The sequence below is a fragment of the Seriola dumerili genome, unplaced genomic scaffold (assembly GCF_002260705.1).
Source record: "Seriola dumerili isolate Sdu_G_001 unplaced genomic scaffold, Sdu_1.0 BDQW01002927.1, whole genome shotgun sequence".
Classification (NCBI taxonomy): Eukaryota; Metazoa; Chordata; class Actinopteri; order Carangiformes; family Carangidae; genus Seriola; species Seriola dumerili.
This window is the reverse complement of record NW_019177182.1, coordinates 14,818-34,982: the sequence shown is the minus strand read 5'-3', so window position 1 is coordinate 34,982 and position 20,165 is coordinate 14,818. Positions and strand designations below refer to the sequence as shown.

The 20,165-nt window shown below is 43.5% G+C and overlaps 2 protein-coding genes across 3 annotated transcripts; both read right to left on the bottom strand.

The window, feature by feature from the left end:
* Positions 1-5,497: 5,497 nt before the first annotated feature.
* pwwp2a (PWWP domain containing 2A) lies at positions 5,498-11,080 on the bottom strand. Its single transcript, XM_022769385.1, has 2 exons — positions 10,107-11,080; positions 5,498-8,771 (listed from the first exon to the last, which is right to left on the bottom strand). The coding sequence occupies exons 1-2, from the start codon at positions 11,078-11,080 to the stop codon at positions 6,881-6,883; spliced, it is 2,865 nt and encodes a 954-aa protein (XP_022625106.1). The 3' UTR covers positions 5,498-6,880.
* Positions 11,081-12,063: 983 nt separating this feature from the next.
* Positions 12,064-19,708, bottom strand: LOC111239494 (solute carrier family 22 member 6-like). 2 transcript variants are annotated; one of them, XM_022769384.1, is made up of 17 exons: positions 19,633-19,708; positions 19,430-19,523; positions 19,050-19,319; positions 18,560-18,724; positions 18,430-18,488; positions 18,212-18,341; positions 17,968-18,071; positions 17,668-17,822; positions 17,336-17,504; positions 17,130-17,253; positions 16,931-17,046; positions 16,677-16,731; positions 16,395-16,554; positions 16,041-16,149; positions 15,626-15,704; positions 14,866-14,993; positions 12,064-13,161 (listed from the first exon to the last, which is right to left on the bottom strand). In XM_022769384.1, exons 3-17 carry the CDS (start codon positions 19,074-19,076, stop codon positions 13,011-13,013), a joined length of 1,731 nt encoding a protein of 576 aa, XP_022625105.1. In that variant the 5' UTR covers positions 19,077-19,319; positions 19,430-19,523; positions 19,633-19,708; the 3' UTR covers positions 12,064-13,010. The 2 variants fall into 2 exon arrangements, with proteins under 2 accessions (XP_022625105.1, XP_022625103.1); XM_022769382.1 differs by having other exon boundaries at positions 19,637-19,676.
* Between the last annotated feature and the right edge of the window lie 457 nt (positions 19,709-20,165).

Sequence of the window (20,165 nt, the reverse complement as noted above, 5' to 3'; positions counted from 1 at the left end):
CACACACACACTCACACACACACACTCACACACACACACTCACACACACACACGTGACACGAGAAGCTTCTCACCTGCCCAGGTGGGTCACTTTCTCCAATACAACAGGTTTTATGATCAGTGATTGTTGATTATTGATTATTACTGAGGTGTACAGCCACACTCTCTTTAATCAGTTACACACCTGCAGTGAGAGGACAGGTGTGTTATCAACAGGTGTGGAAGACCAACTGAGTACTGATGTGATAATGTATTAGTGAGTACTAATGTGATGATGTAGTACTGAGTACTGATATACTGAGGCAGCCTGCGTCCACACATCTTGTGTCCATCAACCTCTTAGCTCTTACCTCTCACCTGATTGGCTGTTGCCCCTGCAGAGGTCCTGGTGTCCCTGTGCCACACTGGTGTTGATTGTGATCCCCTAAGTATCTTATTATAGTATTATAAACTGTTTTATTAAACTAAAGCCTCACACTAAAACTAAAACTCCTCTGTGAACATCTGAAGAAACTTATTTGTTCCAGAATTAAATCAAATCTGAACATTCTGTTTATTTAAAATGTAAAAGTACTTCCATGTAATTCTGATCATTTCTGATCAATAACCCAATAAAATAACCCAAACTGTTTCAAACATGCAGCCTGTTTATTGCATTTATAAACTGTAGTTTGAACACAATATTACAATAATAATAATAATTATTATAATAATTATACTAATTTCTCTGTTTTATCATCACATATTTGCATTATTTTCAGAAATAAAAACGTGTGAGGACAGACAATTCAAAGCTTCAAATAATCCTCAGAAACCAGTTTACACCAGTCCAGACCAGTTCAAACCAATTCAGACTGTGGATCCTGGTTCTCAGGTGTACAAATAGAAATGTAACAAGACTGGGTGTAAATCCGGTATCTGGTTGAACTGGGTCGTATCATCAATCAGCCATATATCAGCTGGTTTCAGTCTAGAGTCAGCTGGTTTCCGTTTAGGATCAGCTGATTCCAGTCTGTTGTCAGGTGGTTTCCGTCTAGGATCATCTGATTCCAGTATAGTGTGAGCTGATTTCAGTCTCGGATCAGCTGGTTTCACTTTAGGATCAGCTGATTCCAGTCTGTTGTCAGGTGGTTTCCGTCTAGGATCATCTGATTCCAGTATAGTGTGAGCTGATTTCAGTCTAGGATCAGCTGATTTCAGTCTAGGATCAGCTGGTTTCAGTCTAGGATCAGCTGGTTTCAGTCTAGGATCAGCTGGTTTCAGTCTGTTGTCAGAAGGTTTCAGTCTAGGATCAGCTGGTTTCAGCCTAGGATCAGCTGGTTTCAGCCTAGTGTCAGCTGGTTTCAGTCTAGGATCAGCTGATTCCAGTCTGTTGTCAGGTGGTTTCCGTCTAGGATCATCTGATTCCAGTATAGTGTCAGCTGATTTCAGTCTAGGATCAGCTGGTTTCAGTCTAGGATCAGCTGGTTTCAGCCTAGTGTCAGCTGGTTTCACGCTCACATATACAACATTTTAATACAACTGAATACAGAATAAAGCTGTTCGCATTGACATGTTTTTCTGTTTCTGTTGTCATGACAATGGTATGAGTGTGAAACAGTGACTGAAACGTGGCTGATTAAGATGACATGTTAACCAGCAGTCACTGCTAAAATCCTGATTTTATAACCATGGTTACAGAGCTGGATTCACTGTCACATGGTCACTCAGAGTAAGTAGATCATTTAGGTCAGCTGCTCAGTGTAGAGAGGTGAGTCTGTGGAGGGAGGGGTAGAACTATATCTGAGGTTTTTCCTAAAAGTCATTTATATTTGTAAAAAAGTTGCTCTGTTTTTAAAAGTCCATAAATCTAGGTACAAATGCACAAAGTTTGAAACACTGGCTGTTTGCTGCAAATCATTTTCAAAGAGCAACGACCAATGGAGAGACTCTAACACTTGGCTGGCCGACCAATGGCGTAACTTCATCGCTCAGTCACATTTATGGGACTCACCCCACTGATGCGCTCCAGCCAACAACTCTGAATTTGTTTCCTCTGTAGGACCTGGTTTTTCATTTTGTCATGTTTCTGTTTGTTAAAGTGAAGAAACAGGTGGTTATTGATTATCTATCAGGTTTAATCTGAGTTATGGTCTCTTGTCTCTATTGGTTGATCCCAAACCAGGACTTTAGAAACACTGAGGAGTCAAAATTAGAAAGTTTGATGTATTTATTTTTTGCTGGTTTTTATTTAAATTGAGTTTTTTTCATGAAGTCTGGTGAAGGTGAGGTGTCTTCCTCTGATCATCTGAGAAACATTAGAATAACTGACAGACGAGACGTTACCGCTTTTTTTCCCAACATTAAAGTCTAAAATCTGTTTCAGAATTTCTTCTGAAGGAGTTTTAAAAAACAAAAATATTTAAATCAACTGGAGTTACTAAGTCTAAAAACAGCAGAATCCATTTTAAAGTCAAATACAGAGACCTCATCTATCTGAGACTCCTCACGTCAACTGTTCGACCACTTGACTAATTTGAAGGATCTCTACACACCTGAATGTTTCACCAGAGAAAATAAAAATAAATAAAATCAGAGAAAAGTCAGACAAACTGAAGGGAAGGGTGAAAACTCAACCAATCAGGAGTCACAACACTGAAAGCCATTCAACTTCAATATCAGCTGATCTGAGAACAGATTTATTTTCTGAAGACAGAGAAACAGAAACAGAATCAGTTCAGGTCTCAAACTAAGTGAAACGATCCGAGCAGCAGCCATGATCAGAGCTGAGGAAAGGAGAAGATGCTGTCCCACAATTCTTTGCTGCAGAACATTTAAAGTGATGCACCATTGTGGTTTCACCAAAGCAGAGCTACATAAGTGTATAAACAACATAAACTCCTGTTTCATCCAGAACTGTGATGGACTGAACTTCAGATTTCTTCTCTTAAAATCAGTCTGGAGTCATCATCATCATCATCATCTTCATCATCACTAAATACTACAGTGTATACATAAATGTTGTTTCACTAAAACCCTGCAGGGTGTAAAACACTACAATTCATTTTCTGTCAGGAAACTCTCTGAACTGTCTGAATATCATTTCTTCTGACTTCCTCCTCACTTCATTATTTTCACTTCATTATTATTTTAATGGCTCAACTTCCTTTATTTTCCTCTCAGGTTTTCTTATTTCAGCATTTCATGTTGTGTCTTTGTGTTTGTGGTTAAAGGAGGATTTATCCTCCACATGTTATAAATAAAGTTGGTTTAAAAAAAGTCTGAAAATCTTCATGACCTCTCCTTCATTTCTTTCCTTGACCTCGTGATGTTCTCCATCAAGGTCAAAGATAGAAGATAAAATTTTCCTTTATTAGTCTCACAGTGGGGAAATTAGCAAAGGAGATTATTTTGACTTTTGGACCGCAGCGTAGATCATAGCTTAGCATAATTAGCCAAACCCATTGGGGGAGGGGCCAGAACACACCACATCAGGTGTGAACAGTCAGCTCAAGAATGATTCTGTTTCTGCACCTAATCAATAAGCAATAAACCATCTGTTAGTCACACTGTCTTTGTGCTACGCTAGGTTAACAGTTTCCACCTGTTTCCAGTCTTTGTGCTAAGCTAGGCTAACATGTCCTGGCCTATCATTGTACTGTTGTCTCACTCCTCTTAATAAAAACTTGTTTCAAACTGCACCTGATAGGTGTGTCAACAGGGGCGGAGCTTCAGGTCTGGTTTTCAGAGCAGAGACAGTGTGTTCAGGTGCAGCAGTAAAGTCTGTAAAACTGATCTCTGACTCTCAGTCAGCAAGTTTCCCTGTTTCAATGGAGACCAGAGCTCACCTGCAGGTGAACAAAATAAAAACTAAAAGGTTCATCTGTCAGCTGATTGATCACTGATTGATTGTTAATGATCTGATTGCTGATTGGAGGACGCAAAATAAAATGTGGTCACCAACATGAACCTGGTATCCATGGAAACACTGATCGAATCAAACTGATCAATATGTTTCCTTGTCTCTATAAATATAAACTCTTCAGTTCAATAATCATTGATTATTGATTATTTATGTCCGTGTGATCGATCATCTGCCAATCGGTCTTCGCCCACAGCCTCTCAGCCAATCAAACCACAGGATTCTCAGCATCAGCAGCTCTTCAGAGTAGCACTGTAAAGAGAGAGGCAGGTGTCACTGATAATGTCAACAACAGGTCAGTCACATGATCAATCATCATCAGACTGATATGGATAGATCGTTTACATCATCACTGTGTCAAACATGCTGCACTATTTTAATTATGTATCATATTTTATATTATATTATATTCTAAAACATCTTTATAAGGGGCTTTATGAGGTTTGTTTAACAAACAATTTGATTTTCTGTTTTCACTAGTTGACGTGAAATAATATGAATCCAAAATTCATAAATAATCCAGATCTGTCTTCTGTCATGATATTTGTCCACAGGCTGTTGTATCAGGACAAAACAGTTTCAACAGTAAATAAATATCCTCACATTGTTTCTGTGGATTTCTTTAAATTCATCTGAAACTCCTCCCCTTGCTTCCTGTTTGTAAACAAGAAAATAATGTTGATCAGATCTGATCCAGTTTGGATATTTGGAATTCCTCATCATGTGATCACAGGACAGATAACTCCACAGTTCAGTCTCTGAATCACAGTGACTCTGTTTATACTGTCATACTGTCTGTTCTTCTAACGCTAACGTTAGCATTAGCTCCTTTCAGGCTTGTTTGTTCTTCTATCTTATTTCTTGAGTTTTATGGCCATTGGTTGCGTTTTTTACGGCCCCCCCTGATAACCATGGAAACCCCGTGTTTAATGTCACAACGCTATGAACTTTGGGTTATTCCCTCACACTGGGATTGGACCAAAGTATCTCTCTCACTTTTTGAGCAGAGTGGTTATCAGAGGTGGCCAACCAACTCTAAACCCAGAATTTAGCCAGTACCTTCTGTTATTTTTATTTACAGATCTAGTCAATATGTCGCTGTATTTTCCAACATTAAGCCAGTGCATTTGTTAAGTATTTAGACAGCACCTTCTAGTATTCATAAGCTAGTACCTAATTATATCGTCCAGTATTTTGCCAGTTCCTGATTAACTTGTCCAGTATTTAGTCAGTACCTGCTGGTATTTTCCCACTCTGGTTATCAGAGGTGTTTTTACCTAAAACTAGCAACATGTCACATCCATGTTTTATGACTCGGATCATGTTGTTTTTTTTATCATCTGCAGGTTTCAGTCTTTCACCCACTGATGTGTCTAAAATGTTAAAATCTCAGTGGAGTTCTGAACATGCTTGTATTCCATTTTCTTGCTGATATTTCTGGTAAAATCAGCTCTGGAGACCCGTTTACCAAACATCTGTTTGCAGGTGAGAATATCTGAGCGTGAGGTCTGCTGCCAGCGTGCTGCTGAGCAAGGCACCACCGTCACTCCTACAGTAAAACCACCACAGAAGAAAGAGTTTAAATGACGACGACGATTCAAAGAGAAGTTTGACACTTTATTAATAGATTTAAAACATCAGAAAAAACATGTACACAGGTCGACTCAGACGGATTCTTTATTTTTTACTTGAATTATTTTGTCTGTGTTTCAAACAGTTTTTAGTTCAGAATCTCTGATCTGCAAACAGACGGTAAAAAGAGTCTGACAGCTGAAACTACAAACAGCAGAGAGGGAAAATCCACCTTCATCATCATCATCTTCATTCTGTCCTGTCTAACAGTCAGTGTGTCCTACCTGTCCGTCTGTCTGTTGATAAACTGAGGCTCGGGAGTCAAACCACAGAGCGAGTGAGACGTCTACAACATCGTCTCCATAAAACATCTCTGAGCTTCAAACGAAACGTCTTTAAATAAACTTCAGAGTGAGACAGCAGCGGAATATCACTAATAATCACTCAAACAACCTGAGGAGGTGACAGGCAAACTGTGATGATCAATACGTTTCATAAGTGATCAGTCTGATTGATAAACAGCTGATGAAGACTAATAATCCAGACATGTTCCAGGATCCTGGTCTGAAAACAGGACTACATGACTGGATCTATTACTATTCACTGTTACAACTGTCCCATGTTCCTGTTGAATTGTGGGAGATCAGAGAACCAATCAGGTCACTCATCACTTATCGTTTTTCTATCAGATGGATCAAACATTAAAGTCTGAAGATTCATGATGAAACTAAAAACCTCCCAGAGTCTGGACCGCTCTGACTCAGACCTCCGGCCTCAGTTTGGACAACACGTTGTGTTTCACAGTTTTTTTTTTTTATCTTGATTTCTTTGTGAACGGAAAATGGAGCTTCTTTAAAAAGAAAATAAAAGTTTTCAGTCTGGATGTTCCCAAGTAGAACCCAGAGGAACCAGGAGACTCTAAACAGGAAGTGACAGATTAGCGTTTCACACCGCCATCGCCCGGCCAACGAGGGACAAAAAAATCGGACTGAACAACTCGACACACTTCTACAAAAAAATGTGTCGAATCAAAACAAAAATTTTGATTCGACATCATCGAATGAAAACGAGGAAAATCTGTGATTCAGGAACGAGGAAAAAAACGAAGCGACGATCTCTAACGTCTTAATTAGTGTTTGTTGATTCATGATCATTGATGTAAATGTGTGACAGTCCGGTCTGTCAGCCAATCATCATCAGAGTTGCGTTCATGAGAAACAGATGCTGTAACTCGATGGCGAGTGGAAAGACTGCCGCTGACTGACCCCTGAACTGAGGACACTGACCGGTAACCCAGAAGCTCCACCCCCCCTCAAACAGGAAGAACAGAGACAGAAACATTGTCCACCTGTCTGCATCAGTCTCTGACAGACGGGTGGGCGTGGGGGGATTTAACAGTGGCGGATGCTACGTCTCGAATTGCGTGAGTAGCGCTCGGACTTCAGGCGTTAGCTGTTTGGCAGCGCTTGCGGCCTCTGCGATTGCACGGCGGTACGGCCCCTTCCTCTTCCTGTCGAAGCGAGACTGGAAGGTCTCTAGGAAGGGCGACAGCTGGGCAAGTGGCAGGAAGGAGGTGGTGGGGGAGCCAAACCAGGAAACTCGTGCCTCCTGCCGCACTGCCAGCCCTGTGTCGCCTCGACGCGCCACCGTGATGCCGAGCACGCGAGCTGGCCACCAGGGGAAACCGTAGATCTTTGCCCAGACGATGTCGCCGACGCACACGGTCCGACCGTCGGGGAGAGAACACTTGGACACTGACTTGGAGAAGACGGAGGAAGACGACGAAGACGAGGAGGAGGAGGAGGATGTGGAAGACTTGCGGCGCCTCTTCAGTTCACCCCCCTCCTCTTCCTCCTCCTCCTCCTCCTCATCGCCAGCCTGCGTCTCCTTACTGTCAGATCTGGGGGGAGGGGTGACGGGGGAGAAAGAGGGGGAACACCGAGGCGCTAGTGAGGAGGACGAAGGGGGAGGAGGAGCGAGAGGAGAGGAGAAGGAGGGTGGGGGCTCAAAGGTCTTTGTGGAGCTACACTCTGAGGAGGACGAGTCCAGGGAGGAAGAGGAGGAGGGAGGAGGAGTAGGCTCCACAACCTGCCCTTCACCTCCTCCCCCTTCCTCATCCGTCACCTCCTCCACTGCAGGACGGACCTGTGTCTCCATGACAACACTGACTGCACAGGCGGGGGTGGGCACTGGGGGAGGAGCTGTGTTTGAGGGAAGAGGTGGGGCTGTGGGTGGGACCGGGTCCGATGTGGGGACAGGATTTAAAGCAGGTTTGGGAGGCGATGAGCGAGCGATCTGTTTGGGCAGGGAGGAGGAGGAGGAGGTCTGGCTGTCGTCGGTACGATACCTTTGGGGTTTGAGGCGCATTCTGGGTGGCAACGACGTGTGGGCGCTTGAGCTGACTGCGGTGCCGGTGAGGTGCTGCAGGCGGCGGGTGAAGTGCACCTTCTGGTTGTGGTTCTGCAAGGCAGCAGCTCGGGTCACAGCCTTGGTGCGGTCCTGACTCTGGCTCTGACTCTGGTTCTGGTTGTGGTCTTTGGGCCGGCGATGTGGCGGCGGCTGCGAGCTCCTCGCCAGCTTCTTGAGAACCTGCCGTGCTTTGGAGCGATCGCCGGCAGAACCTTTAGCTAGGCCTTTCTTAGAGTTCAGCTTCAGACGTATGCGGCTGGACGAGGGTGACGACGAGGATGAAGATGAAGCCACGCCCCTCAGGACACGGCGGGAGGAAGATGATGATGAAGATGACACACAAATCCCTGATGATGACCTTCTGTCAGCAGCGGGTCGCCCTCCCCTGTCGTCGCTCCTCAGCCGTTTTACCTCAGAGGAGATCGGTCCCTCAGCTTGCCTCCGCCGACGAGACGCCTCCTCGCCCCTCAGATCCACTGTGCCCCGCCGCGCCTCCCTTTGCCCTCCTGATGCCACTACACCTTTGCACTTGTCACAGAGCACCTGGCGTGGGCGGAGCTTGATGGCGTTCATGATGGAGGTTGGCTCTTCACAGCGATAGCGCCGCTTTGGCCGTTTTATCTTGCGTGGCGGTGGCTGAGGTAAGGCCTGGTTGTAGGTGTCCCTGATGAAAAGAGGAGGGGGGTACGGCGCACCCTCCTGGAACAGCGGCGGTGGTTTGGAGGTCCAGGGGTGAGGTGGGGGTGGGGGTGGGGGGCTGACAGTGACCTCCTCCTGTTTGGTGGAGGGGTTGTCATTGGTAACAGGCTCCGAGTGTAGAGACATCTGAGGTCGACTCCGGTCATCCCGTCTTGGAAACACCGTGATGGGAATCCCGTATGGTCCGAACCTGAACACAACACACACAGGATGAGAACCTTAGAGACTCAAGTACAGCTGGGTACAAGACAAGAATCAGAAATATCCCTTTTTATTTTTACCTTTTATGTTCAGATACACATGAAACAATAGATCACAAATTATACTGTTACTTTACTGTACTCTGCTGTTTCTTTACAGTACTGTACTGATGACTCTAGTCCCTGCAAAATCTGTCTGAAGTAGTGTTAAGGCGACTGAGTTGAGTCACAACTTCTGGTCAGGACTGTCAGAATAAAATCAGAATGAAACAGGATGCAGAGATTTGTGTTCCCTGGCGTTGTCTGTGAGAGGGAGACAGTCATAGGAGAGAGAAGAGAAACACCAAATGAATTCACCGGCAAGCTTAAAGCAACACATGGAGTATATCCGACATATCATCCACTGCTAAAAAGAGCGTGTGCTGTAATGTTACTGTGCGACACGTGAAGCTGCTCGACTGTTTTCCCTTCAGTAAATGAGAATCCTGAATCCATGATCAGCTTTTTTCCTTGATTGTTGACAGCTACAGGCGCTTGTTTTAATTGTTGCTCTGTCATTAACAGGTAAGTGCTACGTTTCACTATATGTTTTACTCACAGGTGTGTGAACTGACCCGGGTGTTTAGCCGAAGTGCTAATAGGTTTGTTTCTAAAGACATAAAACTGAGCCCTCTCTCTCAGCAGTGGTGTAACACCAATGTAAGGTGCATGTCGGGAAACACTGATGTGGGCCAATCCAAGTCCAGGTCGGTTCAAGTCGAACCACTAGGCCTAAGAACTTGTGTGGAAGAAACCCAGAATCATCCAGTGTGTGAAAGTAAATATTTTTGGAACATTATTATTGTTGTTATTTATTTTTGAGGTTCTGTTGGTCTGAGGAGTAAAAACTCCAGAAACACTGAATAGAGCAACTTTATTGACCGACCAACGTGCTTCAGGTTGTGGCCTTCATCAGCTTCGGGCTGGTCTGCTTCACCTCTTCAGACCGCATGTTCACCTGCTTTTGGACTGATGGTCAAAAACGTTTTATTTTAAAGTAATAAAACAGAAAAAATGAGAAAAACCGAACTTTATTATGTTATAATAAAGATGATCGTTTTAATTATTGATTAATCTGCTGGTTATTAATTACTGCGATGATAAAAGCATCACAGAACAGTAAAAGCGGCAGCTTTCGTTTGAAAATTTGAGATAAAATATTAATCGATTATGTGCTGATCAGCTGAGCTTCATTTATGTTACCTGTCTACAGGTGAGTTTCTGACGATCATATAAAAACATTAAACACTTTCACATCAGTGACAAAGTTATTTAGAAAGTTTTACCTTTTGGAAACGTCCATCAGCACCCCGGAGAAAACCTTCTCTCCCAGCCGGAAGGACACCACCAGCGCGTCATCGATGACATGGTCCAGGGAGACCCGGACCTCGGACCCGGGACTCAGATCCTGATATGAGCCGAGTGAGGGACCACCATGACTGGGTTCAGGTCCGGGCTCGGACCGGGAGGACTCCTCCTGCTTCACGGTGTCCGTCATCAGCCGCTTCTTCGGGGACCGACAGGGCGGTGACGAGTCCCGCAAGCCGCGGCCCGCCGACTCTTCGGTCCCAGCGGAGTTTTTAGCGTAGCCGGTCTCCGGGTTCAGGCTGTCCAGGCTGTCCAGGCTTACCGGAACCGACAGCCGGTCCGCATTACCGTCCAATATGGCGTCCTCCGCGGGCCCGGGCCTCAGCTCTGGTTGGACCAAGACCGTGTAGCCCCGGTCTCGGCCCGCTGTCTCGGCCCGGTCCGTCGTGACGTTAGTAGTCGGTTCTGCCGGTTCGGCCAGAGAGAGTCCGGCCTCGGTGACTGGCGGCGGAGCCGGGAAGGAGTGCAGAAAGACGGCCGAGGGCTGCGGGTCCGGCAGGATGCTGCGGTACACCGCTTGCACCGACACGTTCCCGCCGCCCTCTGGATCCCCCGGCAGTCCTGGCGAAAACCGGTCGATGCTGATCCGATCCACTTGGAAGTTGCTGATCAGTTCGTCGTTAACGACGGTTTCACAGAGAGCTTTTCCCGCCGTGGGCTCCAGCTCCGGCCTGACATGGCGGCGCTCCTCCCCGTCCCCACCATCCTCCACTCGGGGGGCGACCAGCTCCACAGCAATGCCGGACTCCCGCGGCCCGCTGGACTCCAGCGGGGCTTCTGGGAGTCCCGGGCCGCAAGGACCCGGTTCTGGCGGGCCCTCGTCGTCCGTCGCCGCGGTTGACGTTGTTGTCGGAACCGCCGCAGCTCCTGGCTCTGCAGCCACGGCCGCCATTTTCTTCCGCTGTGCTGCCTAGCGGCGCCTCGTCCCACCTTCCCACAACACTGCCAGCTGCGCAGGCGCACTGTCATTGGCTGGCATCTCTGTCAATCAAACTAAACAAGGCAGAGCGTCGTCTCTGAGTGGCTGATTCCGTCAGTCTTTTAAGGCGTCAGACCGCCGCCAGGGGGCGTCTACCTTTTCAAGAAACAAAAACAAAAGCAGTAGAGATCAATGAACAGCTGATGAGTCAATGTATGATCAATCAATATATAATGTCTGACGAAGAGAGACATTAATTATAACTAGATTAATAAATAATCACAGTAACTTTCAAGCTGATCAGATAAACATTTGATCTTCATCAACAACACAACTGATGTGTGAAAAAAATGTATTAAAACTACATCTTCTTTATCACACAAAAACAATATATGATCAATAATCTAGGATATAATAAACCACAAGGAAGTTCAACATAAAACATAAAACATTATTTCTGTTAATATTCTCTATTTGTTTCAGAGTCAACTAACAATAAATGAATCCATTAACAAATATTATTAAGGTCAGACTGAAGATAGCCTATATTGTAAATAGGTGCATGAATTATCATTAAGTTTCTTCTGTTGTCTGATGATGAACATCAACATGTAATTATGAACATGTGATGCAGATAAAACAGTTAAAGTGAATTTCAGACTGTTTCTGCTGCAGAGATGAGAGAAAGAAAAGTGCGTGGTCAAGTGCGACATCCAGTGGTAGTGACTATCATTTACAGAACCTTTGATGCTCTGTCAGACATCTGTGTCTCTCACTTCTGTTGTTCCTCATGTTGTGTCAGTAAAGTTAAACATGTTGTATCTCACAGAGTCTGATGTGATATAAAGCTGTCAATCAATTCTGTCAATGTCGGGTTCATTAATATCAGTGAACCTCTGCTCCACTCCTTAATGCAAACGTCCTTACAGCCTGAGACAAAGACAACAACGATCACCTGATTGATATAATCACAGTTTTATTAGTGAGTCCATTATTGATTATTTATATATCATTATTAATGACAAAACTGTTTAACACGTCTCAGTCATTATAACACTTTAGTCTGCTGTGCCTGCTTTGATTTTAATCAATAATAATAATATCTAATAATAAGCTAAATAATAACATCTGACTTAATTTGTTTAGACTGACTTACAATATATTAAATGTTTCAGTATTACTCTGGAACACATAGGAACTTTTACTCTGAACCCTCCTCCTTCAGTTTCAACATCTTTTCACAAATTCATGACTCCAGCTGTCTGATTGGTCGTGGTTGTGTCCAGCTATGCGATTGGTTCATTGGTTGACTGCAGTGGCCCCTATGGTGGATCTTGTGGTTTTATTGGACATATTAAAAATGTGTATGAAAAATATTGTGAAGGATCAGGATGCAGTTGCTTCTCACAAAAACTGAATTAAGAATTAAGAATCTCTGAATTCTGTCGAACAAAACTGTTGAAATAAAATCAAATTGTCCACAATGTATCCATCATCTCCCATGATCATTTTCAATGATTAATTAATGCAAAATCAAAACAAAATGTCTGTCCAGGAAGTTTCCTCTTGCTGCAACAGGACTAAAGATCTAAAGATGACATGGAGACAAAACTGAAAACAATCTACAATTTAAATCAGTTCACTTTTAAATTCCGGATCAGCTGTGGATGAATTCAGTAACCATGGTGACATGTTTAATTCTCAACTGTAACAACAAAGTTGCGCCCTGATTCACATCTCTTCTCCATGGCTACAGCAGCTGAGGCTTATGGGTAATGTAGTGTAATAAAGTGTAAATAATTCAGAACATAAAGCTGTCTGACTGTTACATGATACAGGGAGTCAGTGTCCCCATGCATTACTCTATTGGCTCTGACTGTGTGATGTGGCAGCATCTGATTGGTCAGAGGGCATTGAGGCCGGTCCCTTCTGTTTCCTTTAGCTCTTTTAAAGCGATGTCCCCCTGTGAAACCATGCCGATGTCATTGGCAGAGACCATACCCTCCTGTAAGGACACGCCCTCTTTCTGTCGGGGGGCAGGGCTTGTTGCAGACCTGTAAAAGAAAGACAAACAGTTATCAGTTACTGATATTTATTTTGTCAGTTATTGATCAGGTAGGTGGTAAACAAGAGTAGCAGAGTAACTAGCTAAGTAACCAATTGGCATTAGCATCACTCTGCTCTATGTCAGTAGGGAATGTTAAAGCTAATGCAACTAGGCAAGGCAAATGTATTGGTATAGCACATTATCATTCAATGTGCTTCACAGAAAGCACTTTTAATTAATTTTTTTAGGCATCTCTGCCTTTGATTTGATAGTTGCAGTGAGAGAGTGACAGGAAAGTCAGGGAGAGAGAGGGGGGATGACATGCAGCAAAGGACTGCAGGTTGGATTTGATCCTAGGCTGCTGTGGTTAGGACTAAGCCTTACACAGTCCATCAGGTCAGCCACCGGGCGCTCCTTTAGCTTTTTTTTAAAGCCAGTTACATTTTACGCAAATCTTATTTGATCCACTGAGATCTGGTTCCAGCAGGGGCAGCATAATAGCAAGAAGCCATTTCACCCTGTTTAGTTTTAACTCTGGTCTCCACTAACTGACCAGCTCCTGCAGATCTCAGAGACCTGTTAGGTTTATATACATCAAACATTTCAGAAATATATTTAGAGCACAAATCATTTAGTGACTTATAGATTAGGTGTTCACAACCTTTTCTAACTCATTATCTTAAAAATGGTGGCGGCCCACATCCAACCCCATAACAATATGAAGGCGAAATAATGCCTTCTTACAGCAGTTTTTATTTTAATGATATCAATCAACCATTGGCTTATCACAATGATAGTCCTTAATAATTGCGAATTAATAATTCATTTCACTAAAACTGTACTCTTTGATGGCCCACTTGCAATACCTTAGCAGCCCACCAGTGGGATGGGGCCCACTGGTATGGAAACACTCTTGTAGACAATAAGTAAAACTTTGAAGTCAGTTCTGTATCTGACTGGAAGTCAGTGCAAAGGCCTGAGAACAGAAGTAATATGCTCTCTCCTCTCAGTTTTAGTAAGAACCAGCAGCATCTTAATAAGTTGAATCTGTCTAATGGTCTTATTTTATCAACCAATGAGGAGAGTGTTGTGACACTTGACTCTGGAAGATATAAAGGTATGAATGAGTTTTTCTAAGTCTCGGTTAGACACAGTCTCTGACCCTAGCTGTTTTTGTGATGCCAAAATGCAGATTTAGTTACATCTTTATTGCGGTCACTGAAACTAAGATGACCCCTCCATGATCCAGGCCTCTCTTCTAAAAGAGATTTTTTTTTAATCTCAATGGGACTTCCTGGTAAAATAAAGGAAATAAATCACATTGAGATTTTTCAAATGTGTCGAAGTCTCAAGTGCTCTAGACTCCAGGTATTCACTATGTTACAGCCTTAGTTCCCAACCCTTGTTCCCAAACAGAACTATCTCAGTCTGGTCTTTACTTAATTGGAGAAAGTTTTGTTGCATCCAGCCAGTCATTTTTTCAAGGCACAGATACAAAGAGTCAATGGGACTGAAATCACAAGGTCAAAGAGCTAAATAAATCATTGTTGTCTGCATGGCTATGATAGATATGGCTAAGAGGGAGCATGTTTCTGTTTCTTATCAAGACAGTAATTGAGGAAGCTTCTGGTACACTGGGCCCTGGCTTGTCCTTCATTAATGAAGCTATTGAGGCTAACATTGCTAATGAAGCTGTTAGTTATTAGCTCACCATTTCTCCTCCACATCCTCGATGGTGTCGGGCAGTGGGACGTTCAGTGTCTCTGGCAGGAAGCATGCAAAGCATCCGGCCAACACTGCTGCTCCCCCATACACAATACTGGGCAGAGCAGGGAGAACCTGGGAAATGTAGTCCATCAGTATGGTCAGTAATCTTCTGTTTTCTCTGCATTTTATTCTGACTCACATTTCAGAACAAACAGCAGTTTGTTATGAGACCAAACTTTATGCTAAAGACATGATGTTATATATGTTCGAGGTTTGTACAAGCGCTTACAGTTATTGTAAAAGAATAAAACTGTGTCTCAGTATAATTTAAACAGGTTGAGGTGTGACACTCTATCAGTTGACTACCTGCTGTAAAACACAAATATTAGTGGAAATGACAGAACTACACATTTAGGACCAAGACTGAAACAGACGGACACGGATATGTTACTGATGGCTCATGTAACCACCATTTAAATGAATGTTTTTATTTTTATTCCACACGTAGCTCCTTTATTGGAAAAATGTATGATTTCACAGATCAGATTCAGGGTGTAAGAACTTAAATAATTAAATATAGATCCGTTCATATGTATTTTTTTTTCATCCTCTTTCAGATGTGATGGATCTCCACCTTTCAGTAACTAAACCACGGCTCTGTGACTCTGTCATTGTAGGGTTAGGTTGAATTATATGTACATGAATAAAGAGTTTTAAAAAGAGTGTTATCTTAGGTTTAATAAGGTTCGTATGGGTGATGTCACCTCGTCCAGGATGAGGACAGCAGGGGCCGCCATGCTGCCGACTCTCGCCATGGTGGAGACAAAGCCCATTCCTGTCTGCCTGAAAACACACACACACACACACACACACACACACACACACACAAACACACACACATCATGTGATCAATACACCGATCTATAAATGATCATCAGTGGAGTGGATTCTCCTCTAACATTGATGTGGAGCAGTGCGTCTGTGAATAAGATAAAATATTCCTTTATTAGTCCCACAGCAACAAAGTGGAAGGTGCAAAGAAAAAACAAACTGCTAAATGTTAATATAAAAGAAAATATAAATAATAATAATTTAAATACAACAGAAATGGGTTATTGCTCAGGATTGCCCCCAGTTTCACAGAGTACCTGTGTTCAGGATATGAAGTGTGAGTCTCACCTGATGACGGTGGGGTAGAGCTCTCCAGTGTACAGGTAGACTGTGGTGAAAGATGCCGAGGTGAAACCTTTACCAAGACACGCCAAAGTGGTCCTGATGGTCTGCATGTCTGTGGTGGGGTCGGGGGGGTCAGAATCAGGTTCAGTGTTACGGACACAGGATACACACAAAATATACAAACACAAACGTATACATGTGTATGTGTGTAATGTGTGTATTCATGTGTTAGTGTTTAGTATTGTTACCTGTGTGTATCAGTGACTATTTCTGTTAACTGTGTGTGCATATTATTGTGTATTATTGTTTGTGTGTGAGTGTAATACTGTGTACTGTTTATGTGGGTATTTGTGTCACCTGTGGGGACAAAGATGTTGGCAAAGATGATGAAGGCCGACAGGAAGAGACAGGTAGCTTGAGAGACCCGCCTCCCGAGGTAAGTGAGCATGCCCAGAGCCAACAGTTTGGCAGGAAAATCTACAGCTCCAAAGATGATCTGCATCAGGTAGATACTCACCTGAAACAACCAATAACCAACAGGAGAAGAGTTTAAACTAAATGGAACAGGAAAGCCATGTGTACAGGAAGTTGTCAGAGGCTGTTCTAGTATTTAGCATTGACGTTAATCAGGTGACTGACCCCGAACTTCTGCAGGTCCATTGCCAAACCGTAGTATGCAAAACTGGTGGAGAACCTGTAGGTGGGTATACAGAAAGGTGGACAGGTAAATATATGTCTGAACCTTATTTGTTGTTTCTTTGGAAAAAGTGTAAATATACAGATACAACTAAAAGAATAAAGAAATGAATACAGGTAATTAATTAACACAGAGTACAGGTGAATGAAAGAAGGTGAGTAAAGGTGACTCAGGCAGACCGAGTCTATTCTCTTACCACACAACGATCAGACAGATTGAGATGCGTCTCATCCCTCTTGTCTTCAGCAGGTCGTACGCTGTGAACGACGAACGACTTGACTCAATTTCCTTATTCATGTGAGAGTTCAGCACCTGAAAGTCACATGACCCTGATTACAGTTGCACACATCTTCATACATGTGACAGACAGACAGGTAGTCAGACAGACAGGTTACCTCGAGCGTTAACTTGTTGATCATCTCTGGTTTCCCGTTAATTCGAGCAACTCTGTGTAAACTCTTCAACGCGTCCTCAGAGCGACGGTTCAGGACCAACCAACGAGCTGACTCTGAGTACCACCTGACCAATCAGAGAGCAGACAGATAAGAACCACCTGACCAATCAGAGAGCAGACAGACATTCGTTGAGAGTCTCCACTGACCAACTGTAGGCAAAGAACAGGAACTGAGGAGCACAGACGACCACCTGCAACTTCCTCCAGTCTCTCAGCCAATAGGCAAGCCCCGCCAGGATCATCTGACCAAAAGTGAAGAAGAAGGAAGTGAGCGTGCCCACTAAGGTCCTGGCTTTTGTCGGGATCCACTCCACCTCTAAGGACAGACAGGTAGAGAGACAGGTATACGGACAAGTTGCTCTACTGCTGAGGACACATCATCAGTTTGTTTCCATCAGAACCAGATAAACAGGTACACAGACAGATACAGAGATAGACAGGTAGACAGGTGATAGAAAAGTGTAGAGATGGACAGGTACTCAGTGAGACTCCATTGAGGATCACTCCGGACACCGCCATCCCACTCAGAAACCTAAAAATGCAGTAGGCCGAGTATGTGGGAGAGAGGGCGGAGCTACAACCGAGCACGCCAAGCTGCAGATAAGACCAAATAAGGACAGACCGCCTCCCAAACCTGAGGGACAAAGAGAGACAGTTTGTATCTGGTTGGACTTTACTGCACACAGGGACAGAGGACGTGAAACTAAAACATGGACACATTCATGAAGACATCACACTGGTCCACGGACTGAATGTTTCTATGAATAGATGTTACTTACCTGTCTGACAGTCCGCCATAGATGATAGCTCCTGTTAAGACTCCACCCATATAGATGGTCTGAATCATCTGTTTCAGAGGACGCAGAGAACAGACCAGGTCCCACTGAGAGACAGACAGGTCCAGAGAGACAGACAGGTTCAGAGAGAGGGAGAGGGACAGAATCATCACCTCATTAGCCTCATTAATATTCATTAACTTAATTAACATTCATTAACCTCACTGTCAAGCTTTCTTCTCGTTACCTCGGAGACGGTGGTGGCGAGGAACTCAGAGCGGTCAAACGTCCATCCGTCCACACATCCTTCAGTGTGTAGCTGGCTAATGTTAGCTGAGTTGTTAGTGGCTAACAGCTGCCACTGAGGCTCCACATACCTGCACAACAACAGGTGGAACACGAAGTGATGTCAGAGGAAGTTTATTCACTGATACAATAAAACATGGAGAGAAGGAAGAGAGTTACCTCCTGCAGCGGTCCAGTCTATTTCCTGAAGAGTCCAGGGGGATGAAAGCTTTCAGCACCTGAAACAACCAATCACATCCGTCAGGTTACCTGGTGGTGAGACAGGTTACCTGGTGGTGCGACAGGTTACCTGGTGGTGAGACAGGTTGTAGAAGCTTTGATTGGCCCGCAGGCTGCAGTGGTGGGCGGGAATTCCTGAGACGAAGTTGTTCAGCAGGTTCTGACTTGCCATCATCAAACCAGGTAAACTGATCAGAGTCACATGGAGCCACTGGTACCTGCCGAACCCGCCCACCTCACCAAAAAAAAAAAAAAAAAAGGGGGGGGTGGACACACACACACACACACACGCAATGTCACTCACTTGAATCATACATCTGGTCTACCTGGCCAGGTGAGTTCATCTGATGTCAGTTTACATTGTAATCAGTGTGATACACTGTATATTACACTATAATCAGATTATATCAGATTATATGACACAATAATCAGATTACATGACCCAGCAATCACATATGAAGAAGGAATCAAATTACATTTACATGTCATCGTAATCAGATTACATGACAAAGTTAACAGACTACATGACCTAGTAATAAAATCATCAGTAATAAACTCACCTCTTCCAGCAGGTCGGCGAAGCCCATCTCTCTCTCTCTCTCTCTCTCTCTCTCTCTCTGATCTCTAAAATCTCGTTTTTATATTTTTACTTTAACCCCACTGACCCTAACCCTTTTACTGAAAATATTTTCTAAAACAGTTTGTTCATGTTTTCAGCTCCACAGTCGAACACAGCTGTTCATTTAATAACAACAATAATAATAATGATAATAATATTAACAGATGTCTTTTGTTTTCAAGGTCTGAGCTTCAGTTCCTTCAGAAAAAACCTGAGAACAGAACAATACAATTATTCAATAAGTTTCTCTTTGAAAACATAGATTCAATTTAAAAACTTTTTGGGTCAAAGGTCAAACTGAAACACCAAAACGATCCAAACCTCATGTTACTGCGGATTGTGGGGTTGTTCCTCCATAAATCTGTCTGTGATCTCTAGAACTACTGACTGCTGCAGCAGCGTTTTACAGTGAACTCTAAAAAGGTGAAATATTTGCATGGAGTCTGGTGAGAGTTCTTAAAGGATTACAGCTGAATGAAAACAGAGTGAAAGAGGATTTTCACAGTAAATCAGTGAAAACGTACTTACAGTCTGCAGCTGACTGGAGGTGGAGGAGTGGAGAGATGGACGGATGAACAGGTGGATGGATGGACGGAGAGGTGGAGCAGCAGAAAACAAATCACTCAACATTAATAAGTAACTTTAAAAAGAAAAGTCAGCACCAACTCTCGTTCTCTCTCTCTCCTGTCGTCTTTTTCTTTTTTTTTATGCCCCCCCTTCTGTTTTTCTTGGATCTACAATCATTTGTTGTTTGGTTAATGGTTGATGTCTCTTCCTCTCTCTCCCTCTCTCTCTCTGAGAAGAAACGTTTCAGTGTGAATAAATCAAAAAAGTCATTTTTGAAGTAATTGCCAGATTAATCAAATAACAATAAAGAATAAAATAAAAATGATTGATCACAAACCTAGAATAAAAACTTACATAAACATCACATAAATATAAAAAAAAATTCTTCCCAACTGTACAGGCCTCCTTCACACGTCTTCAGACCCCCCCCCAGGCTTCCCCAGACCTCCTCCAGAACTCCTCCTGGTCTCTCCAAACTTCGTCCAGGACT

Bases quoted from the DNA above. Each gene is read 5' to 3' on its own strand.
- pwwp2a (XM_022769385.1), bottom strand. From the start codon at position 11,080: ATGGCGGCCGTGGCTGCAGAGCCAGGAGCTGCGGCGGTTCCGACAACA. The intron at 8,772-10,106 runs GTAAAACTTTCT...TGTTGTGTTCAG, and splicing joins CTGATGGACGTTTCCAAAAG to GTTCGGACCATACGGGATTC.
- LOC111239494 (XM_022769384.1), bottom strand. From the start codon at position 19,076: ATGGGCTTCGCCGACCTGCTGGAAGAG. The intron at 16,732-16,930 runs GTAAGAGAATAG...ACCCACCTACAG, and splicing joins ATCTGTCTGATCGTTGTGTG to GTTCTCCACCAGTTTTGCAT. The intron at 13,162-14,865 runs GTGAGCTAATAA...TTTCTTTTACAG, and splicing joins GAGGATGTGGAGGAGAAATG to GTCTGCAACAAGCCCTGCCC.